At 43.2% G+C, this 25,362-nt stretch overlaps 1 protein-coding gene across 3 annotated transcripts in view; it reads right to left on the bottom strand.

The window, feature by feature from the left end:
* Positions 1 to 25,362, bottom strand: part of LOC122562949 (methyltransferase-like protein 27) — a 44,856-nt gene that overhangs the window by 3,329 nt on the left and 16,165 nt on the right. The window contains exons 1-5 of one of the 3 annotated variants that reach the window (XM_087973722.1): positions 16,423 to 16,537; positions 16,021 to 16,141; positions 9,687 to 9,815; positions 3,583 to 3,721; positions 584 to 676 (exon numbers count right to left, since the gene is read on the bottom strand). In XM_087973722.1, the coding sequence (XP_087829848.1) occupies positions 584 to 676; positions 3,583 to 3,721; positions 9,687 to 9,815; positions 16,021 to 16,141; positions 16,423 to 16,535 (595 nt within the window). In that variant the 5' untranslated portion in view covers positions 16,536 to 16,537. Of the gene's footprint in view, positions 1 to 583; positions 677 to 3,582; positions 3,722 to 9,686; positions 9,816 to 16,020; positions 16,142 to 16,398; positions 16,538 to 25,362 lie in introns of those variants that run through there. The other 2 variants (XM_087973723.1, XM_087973724.1) reach the window with 2 other exon arrangements.

Raw genomic sequence — 25,362 nt, 5'->3', positions numbered from 1 at the left:
ATAGTCCTGTTATTTTATTCTATTTTCTGCTCAGTTCGAGACAATAGTTAAGTGGATATGAAAATGATGAGAAGAGTACAGAGCTTGTAAGGATGCCTGTAGTCTTTTCAGTGTTGTATTGGAGCTGCTTCCCAAGACTGGCTATCAGATATTACAGATACAAGAAAGAGCTTGAAGGAGACAGAGAGGAGCCTCAGCCCAATCCCTTTGACATAATTCTGACCTCATATTTGTAGGTGCTACCCAGGGCCCAGCATGTAGATATGGAGGATATTAGTCCTTAGATGGTTCCAGAGCTAATGGGTGTTGAATGTAGGATTCTCTCATTGTAATTGGATAAGTGAGAGTGGAAACAAGTGGGGCAACTCCAAAGAAGGTTTTTTGAAGGACAGATATTGCAGCAGGATGTGTGATCCACCATGTTACAGCATGAAGAGGCAAACCTATCTCTGACTTTGCCTTGTCTGAACCTGTTCAAACCCATGTGACTATGCATTCCTTCACCTCCTTCTGTATTGAAGTTTACATGTTACTGCATCAGTATTTGCTGCTTAGTCTTACATACATAAGGCTTTCTGCTCACCTGGCTTTGTGACTCTCAGCAACTCGGGAAGGACATCCAAAGACAGTAGTCCATAGGACAGAGCACCAGCAACTACCACTAAATCATAGGCATCTGAAACACATTAAAAAGTAAAACTCCAAACTGTCAGCACACTATTGTCCCCATGGTAAAATAATCAAACTCTAAATCAAACTATTCAATACATTTCTCAGTGAAGGACTTGACATTGCAGCAATTATGGACCGCTATTGCTGTCTGCTACCGAGGAAGGCGTTTTTTGGTCTGTTGGCCCAAAAAGGGTTAACTAGTCGACATGACATGAGGCTACATGCTATAGCCTTCATCCTGCTTTGATTTAGAACTGAAATGAATGCAACTCTCACTGTGGTTTCTAATACTTGGAATGAATTCTACTGCAACCTTTGAGTAAATTCTTGATCTAATGTGCAGGCCTGAAGTAAAAACAAACCAGAGCAGATGCTGGAAATCCAAACCAAAAACTGAAAATGGTGGAGAAACACAGCACAAGAAAGAAGTGGAGCATTTTCAGACCATCCTGATTGGGTATAGACGTGTACAGGGATGTGGAAAAGGAGAGGTACACACTGACCTTTCCCATTCTGATGCTGAACAACCCATAACTCAGCAAAGGACACAATTTCATCTCTTTATGCCCCCACCTCAATGTATATGGCACACAGTGTGACAAGATCCACAAAATGCGAGGGTGGCAGATTAGGCTTCTCCCCAGCACCAGGCCAGCCTCATTCTTCCATCTCCTTTTCTTTCTTCTTTTCTCCTTAATCTTCATTGTTTTCATCTTTTCTGAAGTGAAACAAGGTAGCATCAGTGGGACCAGGAGGCCCAAGGCAGCAAGAGTAGGAACAGGAACAGGTTGCAAGGTGATGAGAGCAGGCAGCCTAGGGAGGCCGGTGGTGGTGAGAGTGGGAGCAGGCAGCCTGGGGAGGCCGGTGGTGGTGAGAGTGGGAGCAGGCAGCCTGGGGAGGCCGGTGGTGGTGAGAGTGGGAGCAGGCAGCCTGGGGAGGCCGGTGGTGGTGAGAGTGGGAGCAGGCAGCCTGGGGAGGCTGGTGGTGGTGAGAGTGGGAGCAGGCAGCCTGGGGAGGCTGTTAGTGAAAGTGGGAGCAGGCAGCCTGGGGAGGCCGGTGGTGAGAGTGGGAGCAGGCAGCCTGGGGAGGCCGGTGGTGGTGAGAGTGGGAGCAGGCAGCGTGGGGAGGCCGGTGGTGAGAGTGGGAGCAGGCAGCGTGGGGAGGCCATGGTGAGAGTGGGAGCAGGCAACGTGGGGAGGCTGGTGGTGGTGAGAGTGGGAGCAGGCAGCGTGGGGAGGCCAGTGGTGAGAGTGGGAGCAGGCAGCCTGGGGAGGCCGGTGGTGGTGAGAGTGGGAGCAAGCAGCCTGGGGCGATGACAGCAGAAGCAGGAAGAGACTTCCTCAAATGCTGCCTGACCAGCTGTGCTTTTCCAGCGCCACATTCTACGACTCTGATCTCCAGCATCTGCAGTCCTCACTTTCTCCTCTTTAATATGACTGTGCCCCTCACCCCGTCTAACCCGTCTCCCTCTGAACTTGCTGCATTCTGTTCTTTCAGGTTGAACCCTTGTGGGTTGTCAGACCTGCCGATAAAGATTCTGCTGTTGTCATTATTATCATCGGATGTAATGATGTAAAGATTGATATAAAGCTGTATAGGGAAGTGATTGCACAGGGAAATGTGCTTCAGAAAGTGGAATAACATCAGAGGCCTTGTTTAATTGGTTTGAAAGTGGACTCAAAGAAAGCTAATAAACATAGCTCAGTTATTCTAGTAGGAAATATAAGAAATAAGAAATAGGCAGTGGGAAAATAGAGTAATACTTAGTGAAGTCACCTTTTATTTACACATGCATGGTACATGACACGGAGTCAGCTCCCTCAGAGTCAGATTCTAGAGTGAACAGAACCCATGACATGCCTGTTTATTTCTGTTAGCCAGGGCTCCCTGATTGGACCAGATTAACAGCCCCAATTGGGGAACTCACCTTCTGTGAAGTGCAGGCAAATGTGAGGAATGCAGATGCTGGAAATCAGGGTCTAGATAAGAGTGGTGCTGGAAAAGCACAGCAGGTCAGGCAGCATCCGAGGAGCGGGAAAATCGATATTTCAGGAAAAAGCCCTTCATCAGGAAAGGGCTTTTGCCCGAAACGTCGACCTTCCTGTGAAGTTCACCTGGCTGACCTCTTTCCGATCACCACACCTACATGAATCAGAAACTATCACAAAAATAGTTTTCGTTGATTTTGTAAAGGCAATGTCATATTTGGTCAACTTTGCTGAATTAAGGTTAAGCATTTTCGCTTAAGGGGATGAGTTGAGGAAGTGCTGGTGGGGGAGAGTGGGAGGTAGGGTGGGGTAAGTGTGGGGTTTGGGGAGCTTGGGAGTGAGGAACTGTGGTTTTGGGGAAAGTGGGGTTGGGGCAGACTGTGGGTTGGGACAGAGTGAGGAGTGAGGTGGGGGGAAGAATGGGGATGGTGGGAAAATCAGTGGATTAATTTACTTTCAATTTTGGTTTAATTTATGATTTTTATCATTTATTAAGCATTGTAGAAGTTGTAAAATTGAAAGAAATCAATTGTGGCTATTATTGATAACATTTTTGCTACATTTACTCAGTGTTATCATTGTAGCTGATACTGTCGAAACACAGAGGAGTTGCTATTTCACTTAATCTTAAATATTTCTTCACTTTTACGTTGTCCCTTCAATTTATAAATTATGATATTTATCTCATTAGAAAAACAGATATTTTGTTCATAGCTTGGTGACATTTAACCTCTCAAGGTAAATTAAAAACATATTTGCAATCAGTGAATCTTGTGAATGAAATGTCATGTGATTGAATGACATCGAGTCAAATGTCATAGGATCAAGTCTCCAGGAATATGTCAGTTCTGGGACTCTCATTATAAATCTCAGGATTGACCAGCTGGGCTGAATGGCTGTAAATCTGGGACAGATTTGTTACCTGAAGACACAGGGAGTCGTTCACCTGGAACAATCAGACACTTCTTCAGATTCTGATACAGCCCTTTGGATTCAGCTATTTTCAACATCCCTTCACTGCCATCTATTCCATGGAAATTCCTAAATCCCCGTTTCTGCAGCTAAAGAAAACAAAAATGTTCAGTGGGCTCGATGCTTTACAGCGCGCTTTATATTACAGTGCACACAAGGCGATGGGACAAGTGCTGGAAAATGGGATTAGAATAGTTGGATGATTGCTTTTAACTGGAACAGGCTGGCACAGCCTTTTACTGTGCCGTGCACCTCCATGACTTTATGTTATTTCTGCTTCCTCCACATCTCGGTACTGTTCCTTGGTAACCCTGGGACGTGGGTACCTACAAATACTGTATCAGAGGGTACTCATATTTAATCTCTAGATAAGGCTCCTCCACAAGTACTATACAGCACCTGTATTTCCAGCTGTATGTTGCGGGTTACTCTGTTTGGCTCGGTAGTGTGGTGTGAAGACCTCCTCTTCACATGTTTCTTGTAATCTGACATCTCTCAATCTCTCTTATTGTTGTCAGAGTCACATCAGCTACATCAGTATCAGATAATCAATTATAAACTCTTTTATTATATCAACCTATTCATGAATTGATAGTGCTGCAGGACTCCGGAGCTCCGCCATCCATGTTGTTGATGTTTAACTTGAGTTCAAGTCCTCTTTAGGGCATGAGATTGCTATGCAGTACTTGGCCCTGATCTAATATTCAATGGCTGATCTATATTTTAACTTCATTTCCTCACCTTTCTTCTCTAACTCTTAATACCTGTGCTGAATATGCAACATCTTTATGAAATTTGTAACTGTTCCAGCCTCAGTAGCTTTTTGTAAGAGAGAGAGCCTATGTTTGAAGGAGTTCTTCCTGACATCACTCCTTTCTGACTTTAATTCTTATCCTGAGTTTTCCCACCAGAGGAAACAATCTCTCTCTCTCTCTCTCTATTTACTTTCTCAACTCCTTTAATCATCTTAAACATCTCAACGAGGTAATCTCTTAATCTTCTATACACAGAGGGACTAAGATTGAGCCTATGTTACCTATATTCATAACCTCACCTCTTTAGACCTGGTTTCGATCACTAATTACATTCAGAGAGCTCCTTTGATGTGATGGAACATCATGAAGAGAGCCAACTTTAGATTAGATTAGATTAGATTACTTACAGTGTGGAAACAGGCCCTTCGGCCTAACAAGTCCACACCGCCCCGCCGAAACGCAACCCACCCATACCCCTACATTTACGCCTTACCTAACACTACGGGCAATTTAGCATGGCCAATTCACCTGACCCTGCACATCTTTGGACTGTGGGAGGAAACCGGAGCACCCGGAGGAAACCCACGCAAACACGGGGAGAACGTGCAAACTCCACACAGTCAGTCGCCTGAGGCGGGAACTGAACCCGGGTCTCCGGCGCTGTGAGGCAGCAGTGCTAACCACTGTGCCACCGTGCCGCCCACTATTAGTACTTGTGCAATATCATTCTTTGCATTGCTATTTGACCTGTTATTGGTACATTTTAATTTTGAGGTATAAATCAAATTGATTGGTAAAATGACTTTTGCAGAAGATGAGAGAAGCTTCAAGCTGTGGACAACTGTGTTTTTGTGGTTGAATACAAATTAAGGCCTCCTCATTAACTGTCTTGTGTATTTTTTCCATGAAATGGGTGATGAGTTTAACTGCCTTTTTGACTAGGAAATTTACAATGATAATTCTTCACTTGACATTTCAGGATTCCTTTCTATCTCAATGTCAAATATAAGAAGCTGCTAGATAGTGCTTTCTTTCTTCTCTCTGAAAGATGATTCACACCGATTATGATCGAAACATCCTGATAGTCATCTCAGATCTTGCTGTAATGCTTTCCCTTATGTGAAAATAGACAGCTTGCTACTGGAATACATTATTGGAAAATGTCAGGGAAATCAGAATTTGCTTAATTCCACTTGGCTGAAGGTGTGTTGCTGGAAAGGTGCAGCAGGTCAGGCAGCATCCAAGGAACAGGAGAATCGACGTTTCGGGCATAAGCCCTTCTTCAGGATGCTGCCGTCAGGATGTTCCTTGGATGCTGCCTGACCTGCTGCGCTTTTCCAGCAACACATTTTCAGCTCTGATCTCCAGCATCTGCAGTCCTCACTTTCTCCTCGTCGATTAATTCCACTTGGGTCTCTTTGAAGTTTTTGTTCCTGTTCAGTGTAGAAAATCAATGATGTTTGTTTGTCCTTGTTCACCTTTGTATGCTGAGATTGGGAAATTAGATATTTCACTTGACTGTCATGCGAGTTGAGATCCCCTTAATCAGCACAAGCTAGAGATCAAACCTTCAACCATCCAGATCTTTGCAGAGCTCATTTGGCTGACTGTATCTGTACTAGCTCTTAAGCACTGTCCAACTAGTTCACATTTGCTGCTGTTTCACCTTTATTCTTGCAAGTTCAATTTGTGTGTGTTATGTCTAATTCCCTATTGACTATGTATCGAGCATTATTTCAGACTTTGTAGCCTAGATTATAAAATCATGACAAATTAAAGTTCTCACCTCCCCTATGATTCTTATGCCATTACTTTTCAAATCTGCATCCTCTAAGTTGACTTTTTGCCATTGAAGAAAGTTCATCCTTATTTACCATATCAAAATCCTTTATCATTTTGAGCAATGAAGTCTTCTTTAGTCTTCTCTGCTCTCGGGAGAACATGCACAATATTGTTTGGAACACTAGGATGGTGCATGACGTACAGGGTCATTTGTGAAGATGAAACAGCTTTTGTTAGATACATCAGAAGCCTCATTAGGTACATTTCAATTTTGAGGTGGTCTTGATAATGTGTATCGTGTTCCATCTAGTGTGGGAAAATATCTCTTTGATCTTTTTTACAAGATATTGAAAAAAATTGCATGAAGCAGACTGAAGTGGAGTGGAAAATTTAAATGATCGTAAGGAAGAGAGAATACCAAATTAATTGGTTTCAGTGAAGGTAGTAGAAGCGGGAGTCTTCAAGACTCTTAAGAAATATTTAGATGAATACTTGAAATGTCAAGACATACAAGATTATGGGGCAAGTGTTGGAAAATGGGATTCGAGTAGAAAGATAAATACTTGATGACTGATGCAGACATGATGGTCTCTAGGGCCTTTTTCACCCTGTTAAAAACAGACTCTTTTAAACAGGAAACGGCAAAAATAATGTCTGGAAGCTAGGCCCCATTAAGGCAGAGAGCAGAATTACAAAATCAAAGAAATTAATGATGGAATCTTCACTGTGCAGCTGGAAGTAGTTGAGGAAACTGAAAACTTTGCACCTCTATAACCTGTGTCGCAGGTGAGAGGGAGAGTGAATCAAATTTCTTTTGACAGTTCTACCTCTTCTGTCCATAACAGAGGTGGATTTGAATGTCATTTTCTTGTCTCATTTCTTTCCCTTTTGCAATGCACCATTATGAATTCCCTCTCCCAACCCTCATCCCTCCCTCAGCCTTTGTCCATGAAGTCCAATTTCTAAATAACCTACAACAACTTTCCTTTAGTCTGATTGATATTTAAAAATGAAGAAGGCGTAGTTCTCAATTTCTGTGACTTAGACTCCACTGGTGATTCTTGAAGTGACCTGTTTTGGCAGAGCTCAGATGCAGGTGGATGCCATTAAATGTTGAGCAATATGACTCTTACAGGCTGGGAATTAGTTCACTTTTCAGGTGAAATACATGATTCTTCCTGGCAATCAGGGTTTGAAAGAAATCAAGGCTAGCTTTTACTGGGTCCTGAGCTGCTTTCGTCTGTTCAGATGTTAAAAAATCCAAGCCAAGAGGTCAGAGCTATATAATTAAGGTCATCCAAAAACCAGCAGTCAATGACAGGACCAGCTTTCCAGGATAATTCAGTTCAGGTACTGAGATGGTTTCGATGTATCTGGTGTAAACCATATGTGTTTCTGGAGATAACTTGAGGCCGTTAGCACCACCTCATGTGAAATGAGTTATAATAGCCCTCCCTTTGTTTTGAACTGGGTGAAGTAGACATCTCATCTATTGTTCATTTACGCTGGTTTGACTGGAATGTCTACGCAATGCAAGAAAATCCAGGACAATGATGAATTAGCTTTTGTCCATCAGAGGTTTGTGGGAAGCACATCATGCAGTTGATAAAATCAATCTGAAGTCCAGTACCCGTCTGTTTTAAATTTAAACACGAGAATGTCGTTTTCTAAAAAAATCTTGGAATCATTTTTCTTGCCTTTTGAATGTGATACATGGAAAATCTATGTCACTACTTCAGCTCATTTCTTACTGATACGTTTAACTACACTGATGTTATTTCTACTCTTGACTATTCCAATGGGTTTCACTAAAACTTTACTAAAATATGATTTGACCAATGTGGACAAAGAACAGCCAATTGCAGATAAAACAATGTCAGAGTAGGGTCAAGGAGCAAGGGTACAGGGCAAACAGTTCCAGTAAAGGTAACCTTAACGATGACAGCTTTATCTCGCTGGGTTCTCATCTTTATGATACTATGGTTATAAACAATCTGCTTTAGTCTCACATGGTTGCCAGGAGTTTACAATCTTTCTGTGAAGCTCCAAGAACAGTGCATCCTTCCTCAGTGGTGGTACCCACAGCTGAATGGGGTGAGTTTGGTGGATTCGAACCATGCTTTAGAAGACTATGACAAACCTTTCCTATCTTCTTGTATTTCAAAAAAAAAGGCCAACATTGCATTAGACCTTTTAATTATCTTTTGTATTTGCCCACTATACTTGATCTCTCAAATCTTTCTGCTCCTCTGGAACTGGAAATAACACTGGTGAACATAGATACATAGCAATGAACAATAGTAGCTAATTGAACTATTTACAGAAGCATGTGTGATACAAATTGAGTGATCTATATATTTACATATAAATAATTTACTGTACGTTTGGGTTTCTGGTTTTTGCGTCAGTAACTGATGGGTTTTCTGTGTGTCTGGAATTAATTAACTTGTAAGTATTTCTGCAGCTATTTCTTTCAATATGGTTGTTGAGTTCTGGTTTAGAATCAATGGGTTTTGTTTGCACTTCTAATGTTTTATTTATTTTAGACTATTTTGTGACTAAGCAAACTAAATAATGGGGTGTCCAGATTTTTCTGTGTTTTTGAAGTCACCTGGAATTTGCTTTTTTAAAGTTTAAAGAAAACAGCCACGGCTCGTGGAGAGAAGTTTTTTTTTTAGTTTAACTTTGAGTTCAGAACATTCCTGTGAAGCCTTTCGAATGGAATGGCTATGTAGACTGCTACTCCTGAAAAAGGATGGATATATTGTGAACTCAGTTACTTTAGAGTGAACAGTGGGTGTTAATCCCAGACTAGAAATGTTGGGATAAAACACTGAAGAGTTACTTAAAGCTTAGTAATTTTAAGCAGGTGTCTAATAGCCCCAGGAAGAAGTTATCTGCATTTAAAAGCTGAAATCACAAGAGACTTAAACCTAGAGAGATGTTTCATAACAGGACTCTACATGAATGGTGTTTTGTGTGCTGTCCCAGGATGTGTTTTTGGTACTATTGAAAAGCTATTTGTGTCTTTTTAATTTATAAAGGAGTGTTTTCAGAAGTAGTGAAAGGATACTTTTACTGCACAATTAGAAATCTTTAAATTTGTATTATCAGTAGATAATTTTGTTTATTCTATTTTGTCTTCATTTGTTTTAATAAGAAACTATTTTGTAGCATTGAGCACTTACCACTTTGTTAATACCAAAACAAACCAAAGTATGATCGATGTAGCCAGGTTCTAGTCTGGGATCTGACCTGTCCAGTAATAATGTCAGCTGGGACTATAACACACGGTTCAGCAGGTCTCCATCGTAACTGTCCTCCCCCAGTTCCATGTGGCTGACAACATCTGAAATCACTGATAGCTTCAAACATTAACTGGGACTGTCACTCATAGCAGACAGATCAAGCTTACTGAGCAGGTCAGGAGGAAGATTACTATTTAACTCTAATTCTATATATAACAACAGAACCTGAAATAAACATGCATTGATTTGATTGATGCTTGGTCTGATACCTGTTCAGCAACCCCTCCTGTTCCACAGGCAATGTCAAGGACGAGAGCATCTTCTCGCTTTTTGGGAAATACAGGATCCAGTGTCTCAGCAGCAAAGGTGTGAGCCTGATAATTTATCAATGCAAGATCCTTAAAAAAGGAAACGTTATCTTTATTAATTTCATTTGATAATTCCCATCAGAGAAATGTTCAATAGTGAAGGACACAATTGTTTTCCTTGTGCACTCGGGAGTGAATCAAGTCATGTTGCACAAGTGTGCTGGGGTATAGATGAGGAGAGACAGTGGTGTAGTATTATTGTCACTGAACGATACTGAGGCACCAGCTAATGATCTGGGGCTTGGGTTCAAATCCCACTGTGACAAACGGTGCAATTTGAATTCAGTTAATGAAAGCCTTCAGCTTTAAAGTAAAAAAAAACTGGTTTAGTGATGACTATGAAAACAATTTAAACTTCATAAATAGCCATCTAGTTTACTAATGTCCTTTAGGAAATGTGTGTTCACGTGAGTCCAGATCATAGTCTCTCTCACGGAATCATACTTTTACAAACCTTGTCCCAGAAACTATTATCATCTCTGGCTATGTCCTGTCACACTGACAGCTGACTACAAGGGTGCAGATTGTACTCTGGGTGGGGGACTTCAATGTCCACCATCAGGAATACCTCAGCAGCACCGCTACTCATCGAGCTGGTCAGGTCCTGAAGGATATAGCTGCTAGGCTGAATCTGTGGCAGGTGGTGAGGGAACCAACAAGAGGGAAAAACATATGTGACCACATCCTCACTAATCTGCCGGCTGCATTTGCATCTGTCTACAACTATATCGGTAGTACTGCCCACAGCACAGTCCTTGTGGTGACGAAGTCCTGTATTCACACTGAGAACACCCTCCATCATGTTGTATGGTATCATGTTGTATGGTATTATCATCATGCTAAATCAGACAGACTTTGAACCGACCTAGCAACTCAAGACTGGGGACCCATCATCGTCAACAGCAGCAGAATTGTACCTCATTGCCCAGCATTCCCCCCTCAATCATTACCACCAAGCCAGCAGATCAATGGAGAGAGTAAGAGGGGAAGTCAGGAGATTACTCAGGCATACCTGAAAATTAGGTGTCAGCCTGGTGAAGATACCATCAGGACTACTTGCATGCCAAATACCATAAGTAGCAAGTGATAGATAGAGCTAAGTGACCCCACAGCCCATGGATCAGATGTACACTCCGCAGTCCTGTCACATCCAGTGGTGAATAGTGGTGGACAATTAAACAACTCACTGCAGGAGGAGACTCCACAATTATGCCCATTCTCAATGATGGAAGACGCCAGCACACCTGTACAAAAAGTAAGGCTGAAGCTTTCGCAAACAATCTTCAGCCAGAAGTGCCAAGTGGGTGATCCATTTCAGCCTCCTCTAATACTCCCAAGCATCACAGATACCAGTCTTCAGCCAATCCGATTCACTCCACATGACGTTAAGACATGGCTGGGGGCACTGAACACTGCAAAAGCAATGGACGCTAACAATATTCTGGCAAAACTCAGTCAATTACCTATCCCCATCAGAGATAGAAGGTCTTGTTAACAGTGTATAGGAGCATGGAACGGATTTCTTTCCCATTTGAAATGTTAGAATTCACCAGCCTGCTATATGTAATGATTCCTTTCAGGGGTCATGCTGAGGATTCAGTCCTCATACAGCACTTACCATCTCCTATTGGCTTCCTGTGCTGCTGCTGCATGTCCCTCAGATCAAGATCCAATGTCAAAGTTCCATGGCACCCCAAAAGCAGGTGAGGACTACCCCTGCAAGGAGTGGGAGAATAGGACTTAGGGTGTAGCATGGTGGCTCAGTGATTAGCACTGCTGCCTCACAGACCCAGGCACCCAGGATCGATTCTACCTTCGGGTGACTGTCTGTCTGAAGTTTGCACATTTGCCCCATGTCTGTGTGCGTTTCCTCCGGATGCTCCGGTTTCCTCTCTCAGTCCAAAGACATGTGAGTTAGGTGGATTGGCCATGCTAAATTGCTCGTAATGTGCAGGTTAGCTGGGTTAGCCATGGGAAACGTAGGGCTATATGAATAGGGTGGGTCTGAGAGGGATAATCCTTGGAGGGTTGGTATGGACCCAATGGGCTGAATGGCCTGCTTCCACACTGTGAGGGTTCTATGATGAATGACTGATGTGAATGGGAGTGTATATTAATAAGGAAAGATCAGTTAATAGTGACGGTGATAATAAGTGACACTTTATGTTAACAAGCCTCTCACTGCTCATGAGCAGGTCTCGGTTGGAAAGTGCAATTTTTTGGTCTTGACATCAAGAAGGGCCCCGCTTGAAGTCTCACTGATTTACACACTTTTCTTGTCTGCATCGGTCAGAGTCAGGCAAGATTCTGCCCACTGTTTTTAACTCCTGCTGAAAATCATCAAATCACTCAAGACCAGTAAGACCCCTGATCATGACAAAATTAGCAATAATCTGTTGAAAACGATCTTAAAAATTGTTGATCTTCCTTTTATAAATGCAGTCTCTCAGTGTCATCTGGCATCTTTCCAACATATTTGAAGTTCATTGAGAGGACTGGTCTTTCGCAGCAACTATTTCTCAATTTCCAAATCCTCAAACATTTCAACATGATTCAAATGCATTCTTTGTTCTAACGGTATTAGGCAAGAACTTTCAAAAGTTGATTTGGAAAGGTTGTTCACAGGTAAAGGGATGGTTGGAAAGTGGGAGGCCTTCATGAATGAGACAAGGAGTGTTCAGAGCCAGTCTGTTCCTGTTAGTGCAAAGAGTAAGGCTGGTAGGTGTAGGGAATGCTGGATGACAAGAGAAATTGAGGCTCTGATCGAGAAAAAGAGGCAGATGTATGTCAGGTATAGACAGCTGGGATCAAGTGAATCCCAAAAGAGAATAAAGGCAGCAGGAGTATCCCCAAGGGGGAAATCAGGATGGCACAAAGGGGACATGTGACAGCTTTGCAAATAGGCTTAAGGGGAATCCAACGAGATTACAAGAATATGTTAAGGACAAAAGAGTAACTAGGTAGAGAATAGGGCCCAAAGATCACATGGCCATCTATGTGTGGAACCACAGGAGATGAGTGAGGTACTAAACGAGTATTTTGTGTCAGTGGAAGGACATGGAAGTTAGAGAACTTGCAGAAACAAGTAGTGAAGCAGTGTCCATATTACAGAGGAGGAGATGCTGGATGTCTTAAAACATAAAGGTGGAATAAATCCCAGGGATCTTATCAGCTCTATCCCAGATAACTCTGTGGGAAGCTAGGGAATTGATTGCTGCATCCTTGCTAAGATATTTGTATCATTGACAACCTGGGGTGAGAGGCTCAAAGACTGGAGGGTAGCTTCAGAGGAAAGCAGGACTTTCATCAGATGGGCTGAAGGGCCAAAGAGTAGCAGATGAAGGTTAACTTACCTAAATGTGAGGTGTTGCATTTTGGGAAAGCAAATCAGGGCAGGACTGAGCAAAGATACTTTGATGTGCAGGTTCATGTTTCCTTGAAAATGGAGCCGCAGGTAGACAGGACAGTGAAGAAGGAATACTGCATTCAATTCAGGTCTCCCTGCTATTGGAAAGATGTTGTTGAACTTGAAAGGGTTCAGAAAAGATTTACAAGGATGTTTCCGGGGTTAGAGGGTTTGAGCTATAAGGAGAGGCTGAATAGGCTGGGGATGTTTTACTAGGAGCTTCGGAGGCTGAGGGATGACCTTATATTGGTTGATCAAATCATGAGGGGCTTGGATAAGATAAATAGACAAGGTCATTTTTCCCAGGGTCCAAAACTAGGGGAGCACAGATTTAAGGTGAAAGGGGAAAGATCTAAAAGGAATCTAACGGGTAACTTTTTCATGCTGAGAGTGGTGAGTGTATGGAACGAACTGCCAGAGGAAGTGGTGGAGGCTGGTACAATTACAATATTTAAAAGGCATCTGGATGGGTATATGAATAGGAAGGGATTAGAGGGATACCGGCCAAGTGCTGACAAATAGGACTGTATTAATTTAGGCCATCTGGTCGGTATGGACGAGTTGAACAGAAGTATCTGTTTCTGTGCTGTACAACTCTATGACTGTATGGCAGATGGGCCAATGAGCTGAGAAGTGGCAGATGGAGTTTAGTTTAGATAAATGCGAGGTGCTGCATTTTGGGAAAGCAAATCAGGGCAGGACTTATACACTTAATGGTAGTGTTCTGGGGAGCATTGCTGAGCAAAAACACTTTGATGTGCAGGTTCATATTTCCTTGAAAGTGGAGTCGCAGGTAGATAGGATAGTGAAGAAGGCCTTTGGTATGATTTCCTTTACTGGCCACTACATGGAGTACAGGAGTTGGAAGATCTTGTGGCTATACAGAACATTGGTGAGGCCACTTTTGGAATACTGCGTTCATTTCCGCTCTCCCTGCAATAGGAAAGATGTTGAACTTGAAAGGGTTCAGAAAGGATTTACAAGGATATTGGAGGGTGTGAGCTCTAAGGAGAGGCTGAATAGGCTGGGGATGTTTTGCTTGGAGCGTCGGAGGTTGAGGCATCCCTGATAGAGGTTTATCTAATCAGGAGGGGCATGGATAGGATAAAATGGCAAGGTCTTTTCCCCAGGGTCCAAAACGAGGGGGCATAGATTTAAGCTGAAAGGGGAAAGATCTAAAAGGGACCTAAGGGGTGACATTTTCATGCTGAGAGTGGTGAGTGTATGGAATAAGCTGCCAGAGAAAGTGGTGGAGGGTGGTACAATTACAACATTTAAAAGGCATCTGGATGGGTATATGAATAGGAAAGGATTAGAAGGATATAGGCCAAGCACTGGCAAATGGGACTGGATTAATTTAGGCTATCTGGTCAGTATGGACGAGTTGAACAGAAGTATCTGTTTCTGTGCTGTACAACTCTATGACTGTATGGCTATTGTATTACATTGCATTTTTTGTGACAAAATCTGTTAAACCCAAATCAGATTGTCAGGCAGCATCATTGCACTGACTCAATACTCACTGACAGGTTTGTAAGAACATACAGAACAACACTTAGTCAGTGTTTCCATGAATCTCAGTAAAACTTTAATAGCTTGCATTTTTCAGTTCTATTTCCTAACTTACAATATTACAGTGTTAGAGAAATTGTCCTAATGTGGCTCCAGAGCTGCATTACAGAGAAAGCATTTGGCCCATTGAGTCTGCTCCAATAAACAATACCACAGTAACTAATCTTAGACTTCAATCTGAGTTTCTCACCCACTTCCCATATCCCTTAATTTCCTCAACAAACCAAACAACTGTTTATTTCATTCCTGAAGAAGGGCTTATGCCCGAAACGTCAATTCGCCTGTTCCTTGGATGCTGCCTGACCTGCTGCGCTTTTCCAGCAACACATTTTCAGCTCAACTGTTTATTTCAGCCTTAGATAGCTCAATGATGAAGCATCCACAACTCAGTGGGCTCAGAATTTTTTGAGCAAAGAAAGTTCTCCTTATCCTAATCCTAAATGATGGTCCTTTCATCCTGGGAATTTGGGTCCATGTTCCCAGCTGGATGAAACAACCTCTCAGTGTCTATTCTGATAAGGCCATGATTCTTGTATCATCAACTCTAATGCTTCTGAACTCCAGAAAATATTGGTCGAATTTATTCAGCTTCTTATCGCATGACAAGCCTCACATCCTGGGGACCAAACACTTGACCATTATAGTACCATCTCCAATGTCAGAGCATCCTTCCTTAAATATTGGGACCACAATTTCACATAGTATTCCGGGTGTGGTCTCACTGTTCTGTACAATTGCAACAAGACTTCTCTACTTCTCGCACTAAAGGCCAACATACAGCCATTAATTATTATGCTTTTAGTGAGTAATAACATGAGCATTAGCTTTATGGCTTTCTTTCCTATCGATATATCATAACTTGTCTATCTCCCTTTTCTTCTCTCCCTACAAGGGGAGTTAACCTTCAAGTTAATGCTTACAACCTTCACTTCCCATACAAACAAGCAGCATCAATCCAGGGACCACGAGGCATGGTGATAGTGCCCATGTCTCTGAGCCAGGAGGCCTGGGTTCAAGTCCCACCTGCTACAGAGGCAGAATAATAATGTCTCTGAACAGGTTGTTTAGAAATACTTGTGAATGCAATCTGATGTATCTGAGTTTTGCAATTGTCATAGGTGATCTGCTGATGATAGCTTGTATTCTATGACTTGTCAGGAAATGAAATGAATATCTCAAACGGAGGAAATTCAAACTGAAAATGATGCCAGGAGCAGAGAATTAAAGCAAAGAGAGAGATTGAAAGGACATGATCACCTTTTCATATCTTGTTGCCCATGTGTTATAAAACTTTACTTTCTCCTCAGGGTTCTTGATACTGTACACAGTGCGGATGTTCTGGATGGATCTGTCTTTATCTCTCCCAGGCTCTGCCATTCTGAAGAGAAATGGTCTCCAGTTAGGAACAGCTGGTCAAAGCTGAAAAGAATTGAGGTTCACAACAACTTGTATTTGTAATATCACTCTCCGCATTCAAATGTCTCAGGAATTGTCTCCAATACTTATTAAAGTGCAGAAGTATCCAAACCTTTACTCTGTGCAGCCCAATGCTGTATTCATTATAGATAATATATGATTGGTTAGGGGCTATGTTTCATTTATTCTGATGGAGAGCCACACCTCCTGTCCACAAACCTGTTGTACGATACCATGTTTCACCTGGTACTGACGTTTTCACTGAAACGTTTCAGTAGTGCAGTTCTGAAGTTGGCTGTCACAGCTTTTGATGAATAGGCAGGACTTCTATCCACTATTGATTGAAGATTCAACATTTCTAAAGAAGCAACATACTTACATTCTTTAGTTTTATTTCATGAGTGCAGAATTCAAATGTTTTATCTAACAGGAATTTTGAAGTGTAATCTTTTTTTAATTCATTTGTGGGACATGGGCATCACTAGCTATCCAAGCATTTGTTGCCCACCCTCAGTCACCCTTGACAAGGTGGTGGTGAGCTGCCTTCTTGAACCACTGCAGTCTGTGTGTTGTAGGTTGATCCACAATGCGGTTAGGGAGTATTCCAGGTTTTTGATCCTGTAAAGGAACAGAGATATATTTCCAAGTTCGAGGGGAACTTGAAGATAGTGGTGTCCCCATGTATCCACTGCACTTGTCCTTGTGGATGGAAGTGGTCATGGGTTTGGAAGGTGCTGACTGAGGATCCTCGGTGAATTACTGCAGTGCATCCTGTAGATAGTACACACTGCAGCCACAGAGTGTCAGTGGTGGAGGGAGTGGATGTTTGTGGATGAGATGACAATCATGTGTTTAAGGTATGAGAGTTATTATCAATAACACCTTATCTTTGTGAAGCCAGACAATCCCACTGAGTGGCGGGACCTGAGCTACTTATGAACAGGCATATAAACACTCGCATTCACAGTATAAGTAGGTCATTTGGCCCCTTGGAGCCTGTCAATTATTCAATAAGATCATGATGAATCTGTTTGTTTCAAATTCCACATTCTCAATTGTCTTTGGTTCCCTTATCTGATTCTCTATTTCTGTCTGACCAATATTCGGTGGCCATTTTTTCATTGCCTTCTGAGACAGAGTTCCAAAGCCCCACAATTCTCTGAGAGGAGTGGAGTTGTTACTATTTGCTTCTCCCATGAAACATCCTCTTGTGGACCCTCCTGTGAAACTCTATATTCTTACATTTAACGACATTGATTTCGATCTGTCTTTCATTCGACTGCTTCCCATCTTGTTAATGTCCCTAATAGTGTCAATTTAGGAAAAGGTGAGGTGCAACGAGACCTGGGTGTCATGGTGGAACAATTACTGAACATGGACATGCTGGCTTTCATGGCGAGAGGATTTGCATATTGACGTACGTATGTCTTGCTGCAGATATACAGGGCCTTGGTGAGGCCACACCTTGAGTACTGTGTGAAGTTTTGGACTCCTAGTCTGAAGAAGGACCTTCTTGCTATTGAGGAAGTTGAGTGAAGATTCACCAGACTGATTCCTGGGATGACAGGACTAAATATGAGGAAACACTGAATTGACTGGACTTGTATTCACTAGAATTTAGAAGACTGAGGGGGAGTCTCATAGTAACATATAAAATCCTAATGGGACTGGACAGGCTAGAATGTTTCCGATGTTGGGAAATCCAGAACTAGGGGTCACAGTCTAAGAATAGGGGGCAAGCTATTCAGGACTGAGACGAGGAAGAATTTCTTCGCTCAGAGAGTTGTGAACCTGTGGAATTCTCTCCCTCAGGAAGCTGTTGGAGTCAGTTCATTCGATAGATTCAAGAGGGAGCTGGACATGGCCCTTGGGGGTAAAGGGATCAGGTGGTACAGGGGGAGGGCAGGAGTGGGATACTGAGATTGCATGATCAGCCACGATTGTATTGAATAGTGGAGCAGGCTTGAAGGTTTCTACATTTCAATGTTTACACATTTCTGTATTTTTGTAAATTCGCTGAGTTTCTATTTTGGTATCATGAAAATTTTAATATCATTCTCTCTTAGCCTTTATTCAAACTGTTTAAATTTACATGGAAAAGTAGTGTCTGCAGAACTGATCATCATGAGACCTCCTGACACAAGTCCAACTGCTCTGAATAATGGTCTATATCTTTAATCTCATCTGCTGTCGTCTCCATATTTCCACTGTTCCAATTACAACTTTTCAGATTATAATGTCTATAAATATTGGACAGACAAGTATAATACAGGAATAACAATAAGACAGACACCTACAGATATCTTGTGTTTGAATAGTTATAGATAATAAGGAAAGATAATAAAGTGTGAGGTTTGATTTTATTACACTACATAAAGACTGAGAAAGTATAATAAAAACAACACAACGGTTCTTACCGAGATTGCTTCCATTATTCCTTTTTATGCATTAGTGACATGTGCGATGAATCGGAAGTATTTATCTTCATGATTCATTTGACAATGTGGATCTGGGGAAGATTCTCATCATGTTGACCTTGATAAACTATTGTCAATGCTGTTCCTCTGACTCACAAGGTGGAAGAGACAGAATAATTAGCTTCCCAAATTTGGGGAGCTGACATTTTGGATTGCGGAGCTCAGAGGCAGCAATGGTTGCCATGGAGATCTGGCAGCATTAGAACAGCTGTACTCAAATTGTAACAGGTCCCTGCTCTCACCCGCTCCATTCTCACAGCTCACACTAAAGACTTATGACAAGTTTCTAATCTCAATTTGTGGGAAAAGGTGGGAACACTAGATTAGTGGCTGGAGATGTTGAACATGGATATGGAACTCAGCAGGTCCTCAGTTTCAGCCAAAGGCAATGACTATGTGGGATCAGAATTTGGAACATTCGCATTTCAACATTTCTTCAGACTGCATTTCATCAAAGATACAAATGGAGGCTCTACAGTTCATCCTGCCTGTATTAGCTCATTGAAAGCTCAATTCACCTCATTCCATGCTGTTTGCCCATAGTCCTGCAATATTTCTTTTTTCAAATATTCATTCAATTCAGTTCTGAAAGTTACAGTTAAGTATGTAGCCACCACTCTCATATCATGCATTAAATGCCACAACAGCGATTAAGTGCTGTATTTTTGACACCACTTTTTTTTATAATTAATGTAAACTTGTATCTCCTTATTGACACTTCCAAAATTCTTTGAAATTTTGAACATCTCCCTTAACCTACCCAGGGTCTAAAGAGACTAATTCTTGAACACCTCCATGTAACTAATGTCCCTTAACCGTACTAGTGTAGCAAATCTGCTCTGCACTGAGGTACAGGCTAGCCTGGGTATACTTCTGAACATGCAGCAACCTGAGGTAGACAAAATATTCCTCACTAACAATTTCTAAAAACTTTCTATATGTTTCTTTCTTTCTTACTTTTAACCCCATTATTAAGATAGTCTTGCCTCAAAGGTACTTGTTAGTTCTTGTGAATTTCTCACGATTAAGGCTCTGTGTCTGAAATAAAAGCATACCAAAGGTTTGCTAATAGAGGTACTGTTCTCAAGACAGCAAAACACAAATAGAAAAGTTTAGACAGTTTATCTTCTCCATGGAATAATAGCTGAATGTCTGGCTTGCCCTTGCACGTCCAGACCCACATCATAGAGCAAATACAATGAATAAAAAACCCAATAAAGCAGTAGGTAATGCGAATAACTCAAATATTAAACTGACAAATTTGCAGATCAACATGCGCTAGTGGAGAAACAGCATGGAGGCATGTGTTCTGACCTTTTTGAGGAGTATTTGTTTTCTCCCATAGGTGCCATGGTGAGTACCTTACTCCTGTCAAGCTACAAGTCTCCATCGACTCTCCCGGCTATCTTTTGTGGCAGGGTTTCAGTCCATCTATAATTACCATTGCCCACAGGTGCTGATGGGCAACTCTCTCTGTTCCCTTCAATTCTGTGTGGCCCTGTTATTCCTCCTTGTATGAACCTTCTGATGGCACATTCCCCTGTCACCGCAGGAATTACAAAACCTGCGCCCACACCTCCCCCCTCACTTCCATCCAAGGCCCCAAAGCAGCTTTCCACATCCATCAAAGTTTCACCTGCACTTCCACACATGTTAGTTACTGTATCTGTTGCTCCTGATGTGGTCTCCTCACATTGGGGAGACAGGACACCTACTCACAGGGTGCTTTAGAGAACGTCTCCTGGACACATGCACCAACCAACCCCACCTCCTCGTGGACGAACACGTCAACTCCCCCTCCCACTCTGCAAAGGAGATGCAGGCCCTGGGCCTTCTCCATCACCAAACCCTTACTACCCGACACCTGCAGGAAGAACGCCTCATCTTCTGCCGTGGGACCCTTCAGCCCTATGGCATCAATGTGGATTTCACCAGTTTCCTCATTTCCCTTCCCCCACCTTACCCCAGTTCCAACCTTCCAGCTCAGCACCATCCTCATGACCTGTCCCACCTTTCCATCTTCCTTCCCATCTATCCGCTCCACCCTCCTCTCCGACCTATCACCTTTCCCCTCACCTCCATCCACCTAGTGCACTCTCAGCTACCTTTCCCCCCAGCCCCACCCCTCTCCCATTTATCTCTCCACCCCCTAGGTTCCCAGCCTCATTCCTGATGATAGGGTTTTGCCCGAAACATTGATTTTCTTGCTCTTCGGATGCTGCCTGACCTGTGCTTTTCCAGCACCACACTCTTGATTCTAATCTCCAGCATCTGCAGTACTCACTTTTGCCTTCTCATAATATCTACCCATTGAGTCCTTCTCAAAGTTTCACCTTCTATTAACGTCAACACAGATTCTCACTTCAGATGCTCAGATTCTGATTTTCCTACACACACAGGTACTGGCTGTTTGCTCCGGCCAGCTGATTCTAAGCCACTTTAACTTGACTTCCATTTGAAAAACTGTAATCTTCTTCTCATCATCCTCATGGAAGGACAAGCTTGAATATCCATACAGCACATTTTCATCCGCAGAAATTGAAATGGATCTATGTTTGCGATGGTTGTGGCCTGAATCATCCTATTGCCCTCACTATGAATTGTCCTTGAGTCTGTCCTGCTGTTGGTAATGCTCAACCCAAACTTCAGTTGTGACTTTGTCAGCTCTCAGCTCATCCTGAATAGCTCATGCCTGTCTTTGGCCATTAGCTTTTGACATGTGACCATATGGATCAGGGGCGGAAGTACGCCATTCAGCCCCTCCATCCACTATTCCATAAACTCATGGCTGCACCCTCGGAGGCTGCTCACTTGCTTGTTCATTAAGCACCTACCTGTATGCTCACAGCATGTATGCCTTGTCTCCCCAGTTACAGGGGATTCGTCACAGTCAGGCATCTGGTTGGGGCATTCTTAGTCAGGGGTTTTGTACCTCTGCAGTCTGGGCTGTGGACTGTGTGGTGCCATAGTGGCTTGACTGGTGCAGGAGGTAAGAGGGGTTGGTGCTGACCCAGTTGGAGATACGTACTGCCATTAGCAAAGGTCTGGCTGTGGTCAGCTGACCCATAACCTCCAGGATTGTTACAGAAATATTGATATATTTTTCATGGGGCATGGATACAAAAGAAAACGCCAGTGTAGAAACCAAATTTAAATCTAGCTGGATTCTGCAATTTGCAAACCTCAGAGCTGCAGCAAACAGTATTCATACACCTCACCACCCTGCCCCGCCCCCCCACCCCTTTATCTGCAGCTCCCCCCACACCCACCCCCAGTCCTGAAGGGTTACACCTGAAACATTGATCTCTCCACCTCCTGATGCTGCCTGGCTTGCTGTGTTCTTCCAGCCTCTTACTTGTCTACCTGGGATTCCAGCACCTGTAGTTGTTTTTGTCTCCAACTGAGTATTCATACAGCTGGGCTGTGGACAACCAACTTCCCATCAAAACGAGACAGGCCTGGGACTGCCTGGCCATGAGCTAACAGCCACATTGTTTCAGAATGAGCAGTGTTTACATCTCCAATGAAGCTGCTTTGTACTGAGGTCGATGCATCAAAAGGAACTGGTCACGGCCAGGACCTGGATCAGTGACAGGGCCGGGCACTGGATTTGGATCGGGTACAGACTCCTACTAATTGACCACAAAACTGTCTTTGATTAGATTAGATTACCTACAGTGTGGAAACAGGCCCTTCGGCCCAACAAGTCCACACCGACCCGCCGAAGCGCAACCCACCCATACCCCTACACTTACCCCTTCACCTAACACTACAGATAATTTAGCAAGGCCAATTCACCTGACCAGCACATCTTTGGACTGTGGGAGAAAACCGGAGCACCCGGAGGAAACCCACGCAGACACGGGGAGAATGTGCAAACTCCATACAGTCAGTCGCCTGAGGCAGGATTTGAACCCAGATCTCTGGTGCTGTGAGGCAGCAGTGCTAACCACAGTGCCACCATGCCGTCTTCAATGCCATAATTCCAACCAAACTCATCTACAAACTCCAAGACCTAGGACTCTGCTCCCCCAGTCTGCAACTGGATCCTTGACTTCCTGACCCTTGGACCACAAACAGTAAGAAAAGGCAACAATACCTCCTCCACCATAATCCTTAACAGCGGTGCCCCTCAATGCTGCATATTCAGCCCCTTACTGTACTTCTTACACACTCACAACTGTGTGGGCAAATTCTCCTCTAACTTAATTTACAAACATGCTGCTGACACCATCACATTGTGGATAGGACCCCAAACAACAATGAGACAAAGTACGGGAAGGAGATAGACAGCTTAGTGACATGGTGTGAAGACAACAACCTCTCCCTCAATGCCAGCAAAATGGAGGAGTGGTCACTGACTTCAGAAAGCAGAGTGTAGGTCATGCCCCTGTCTGTATCAATGGTGCTGAGGTGGAAATGGTCAAGACCTTCAAGTTCCTCGGAGTAAATATCACCGACAATCTGTCCTGGTCCATATGTGTTATGGTCAAGAAAGCACATCAAGACCACTACTTCCTCAGAAGGCTGAGGAAATTTGGCATGTCCACAAAGATTCGTACCAATTTTTATAGATGCACTCTGGAAAGCATCCTATGCAGGTGCATCACAGCCCAGTATGGCAGCTGCTCTGCCCAAGACTGCAAGAAATTACAGAGAGTTGTGAACACAGCCCAGTCCATCACGCAAAGCAGCCTCCCATCCATTGACTCCATCTAAACTTCCTGTTGTCTCGGGAAAGCAACCAACGTCATCAAAGACCCCTTGCACCCTGGTTATACTGTCTTCCACCCTCTTTTATCGGGCAGAAGATACAAAACTTTAAAAAAAACTAACAAATTCAAGAACAGCTTCTTCCCTGCTGTTATCAGACTTCTGAATAAAACTCTCTAATATTAAAGTTTTTCTTTCTGCTTCTTCTCTATAGCTGTAACACTATGCTTTGCGTTCTGTTCTATTACCCTGATGTATTTCTCCAAGGTATAATATGCCTGAATAAGATGCAAAACAATACCTTTTACTGTATCTCATGACATGTGACAATAATAAATCAAATCAAATCAAATCTGTGACTGGAACTGGCACCGTGTCAGGGCCCCAGGAGCAGCGGCTGGGGCATACCCAAGATCAGAAACGGGATCAGTAACCAGGGATGGCATTGATTTAGGATCGGGAACAGTGTCAGGGCTTGCCTGGGGTCAGCATCGGGATCGGGAACAGTGACTGGTGCAGACACTGGATCAGGATTGAAACAGGAACAGTGACAGGGCTGACACTGGATCAGCAGGGGCCACAGTATTGGGTTGGTGTCTGCTTCCTCCATTCCCTCGAAAAGCAGATGGAACTGGTGGCTAATGCTCTGGGCTCCATTTGCCTTTCATTCGTTCATGTGATATCATCAGGTCTTCCCAGAATGCAATATAACTTTATATACTGACAGGCTTGCCTTACCCACACCATAATGGACAGCTGAATACCTGGGCGACAGGAATGTTTTGGCTGACAAACCTGCTGCACGACCCGACTTCATATTCTACCACATTCACCTTCCCATCCAAATACGCCTTCCTCTGCTTCTTTCATTTCACTGTTTTGACAGCTGCTGTTGTGTAGGGCTTCTACAGTTTTCTTGTGGCTAAGAACTGTGACCTCTGAAAAGTCCAGTGCTAGTAGGGGTTTAAACTCGGGACCCAGCTCACGGCTGGATCCCACCCGCAACCTGGCCAGGAGAGTAAGGCCTCAGTGCGTAACTGCCCTGAAAGAGGTGGAGAAAAGTAATCGCTCTGAAGGGCACAGTGTGATGCTCCAACCCACAGGCCAAGAAAATGACAGTCCCTTTCCTGAGGCATTCACTGCAGCACTCCAGCTGAGATGTTGTAGAGGAACAAGGCCCCAGTAGCCAGAGCTCTCTCACTGAGGCAGAGAGCCTCCGAGCCTCCCTCAGTGCACGGATGGGTGCAGGCAATCTTGGTACTGAGCTTAACACGCCCTCAAATGACTGATGACTGCAAATCTTGAAACATCAGCCAATCCTCAAAGATCAAGGAACCCTGCCCAGCCTTACTGAAAGGCTACTACCAGTCCTTTTAGAATAACAGCTCAAATACAGCAGTAGAGACCTGTGGAATAGAGTGGAGCGATTCCTTGGATGTGCATGTCAGAAGTAAAGATTTGAGACTGTTTATTGAAGAATTCTATGAAAAGACTGATAGAGCTTGAAAGATTTTATCAAGGAAAAATAATATTTATCAGACTCTACTATTGTACTTTAATTAAACTCTGTTAAGTCTGATAAATAGAACATAGAACGTTACAGATTAGAACAGGCCCTTCAGCCCTCTATGTTGCACCGACCTGTGAAATTAATCTGATGCCCATCTAACCTTCACCGTTCCATTATAATCCATATATATATGTCCAATACCCATTTAATGCCCTTAACGCCGGCAAGTCTACTATATTAGCAGGCAGGCCGTTCCATGCCCCTACTACTCTCTGAGTAAAGAAACTGCCCCGATATCTGTCCTAAATCTATCACCCCTCAATTTAAAGCTATGTTCCCTCGTGATAGCTTTCACCATTCGAGGAAAAAGGGTCTCACTATCCACCCTAAATCTCCTCTGAACCCTTTTCAAAGCTTCCACATCGTTCCTATAATGCGGTGACCAGAACTATATGCAACACTCCACTGCAGCCTTACCAGTGC

Source organism: Chiloscyllium plagiosum, unplaced genomic scaffold, assembly GCF_037043375.1.
Source record: "Chiloscyllium plagiosum isolate Xiang-an unplaced genomic scaffold, Cpla_swu_hap1 HiC_scaffold_26, whole genome shotgun sequence".
NCBI lineage: Eukaryota > Metazoa > Chordata > Chondrichthyes > Orectolobiformes > Hemiscylliidae > Chiloscyllium > Chiloscyllium plagiosum.
Note: the sequence above shows the minus strand (reverse complement) of the source record. Positions and strands in the feature narration are given on the sequence as shown.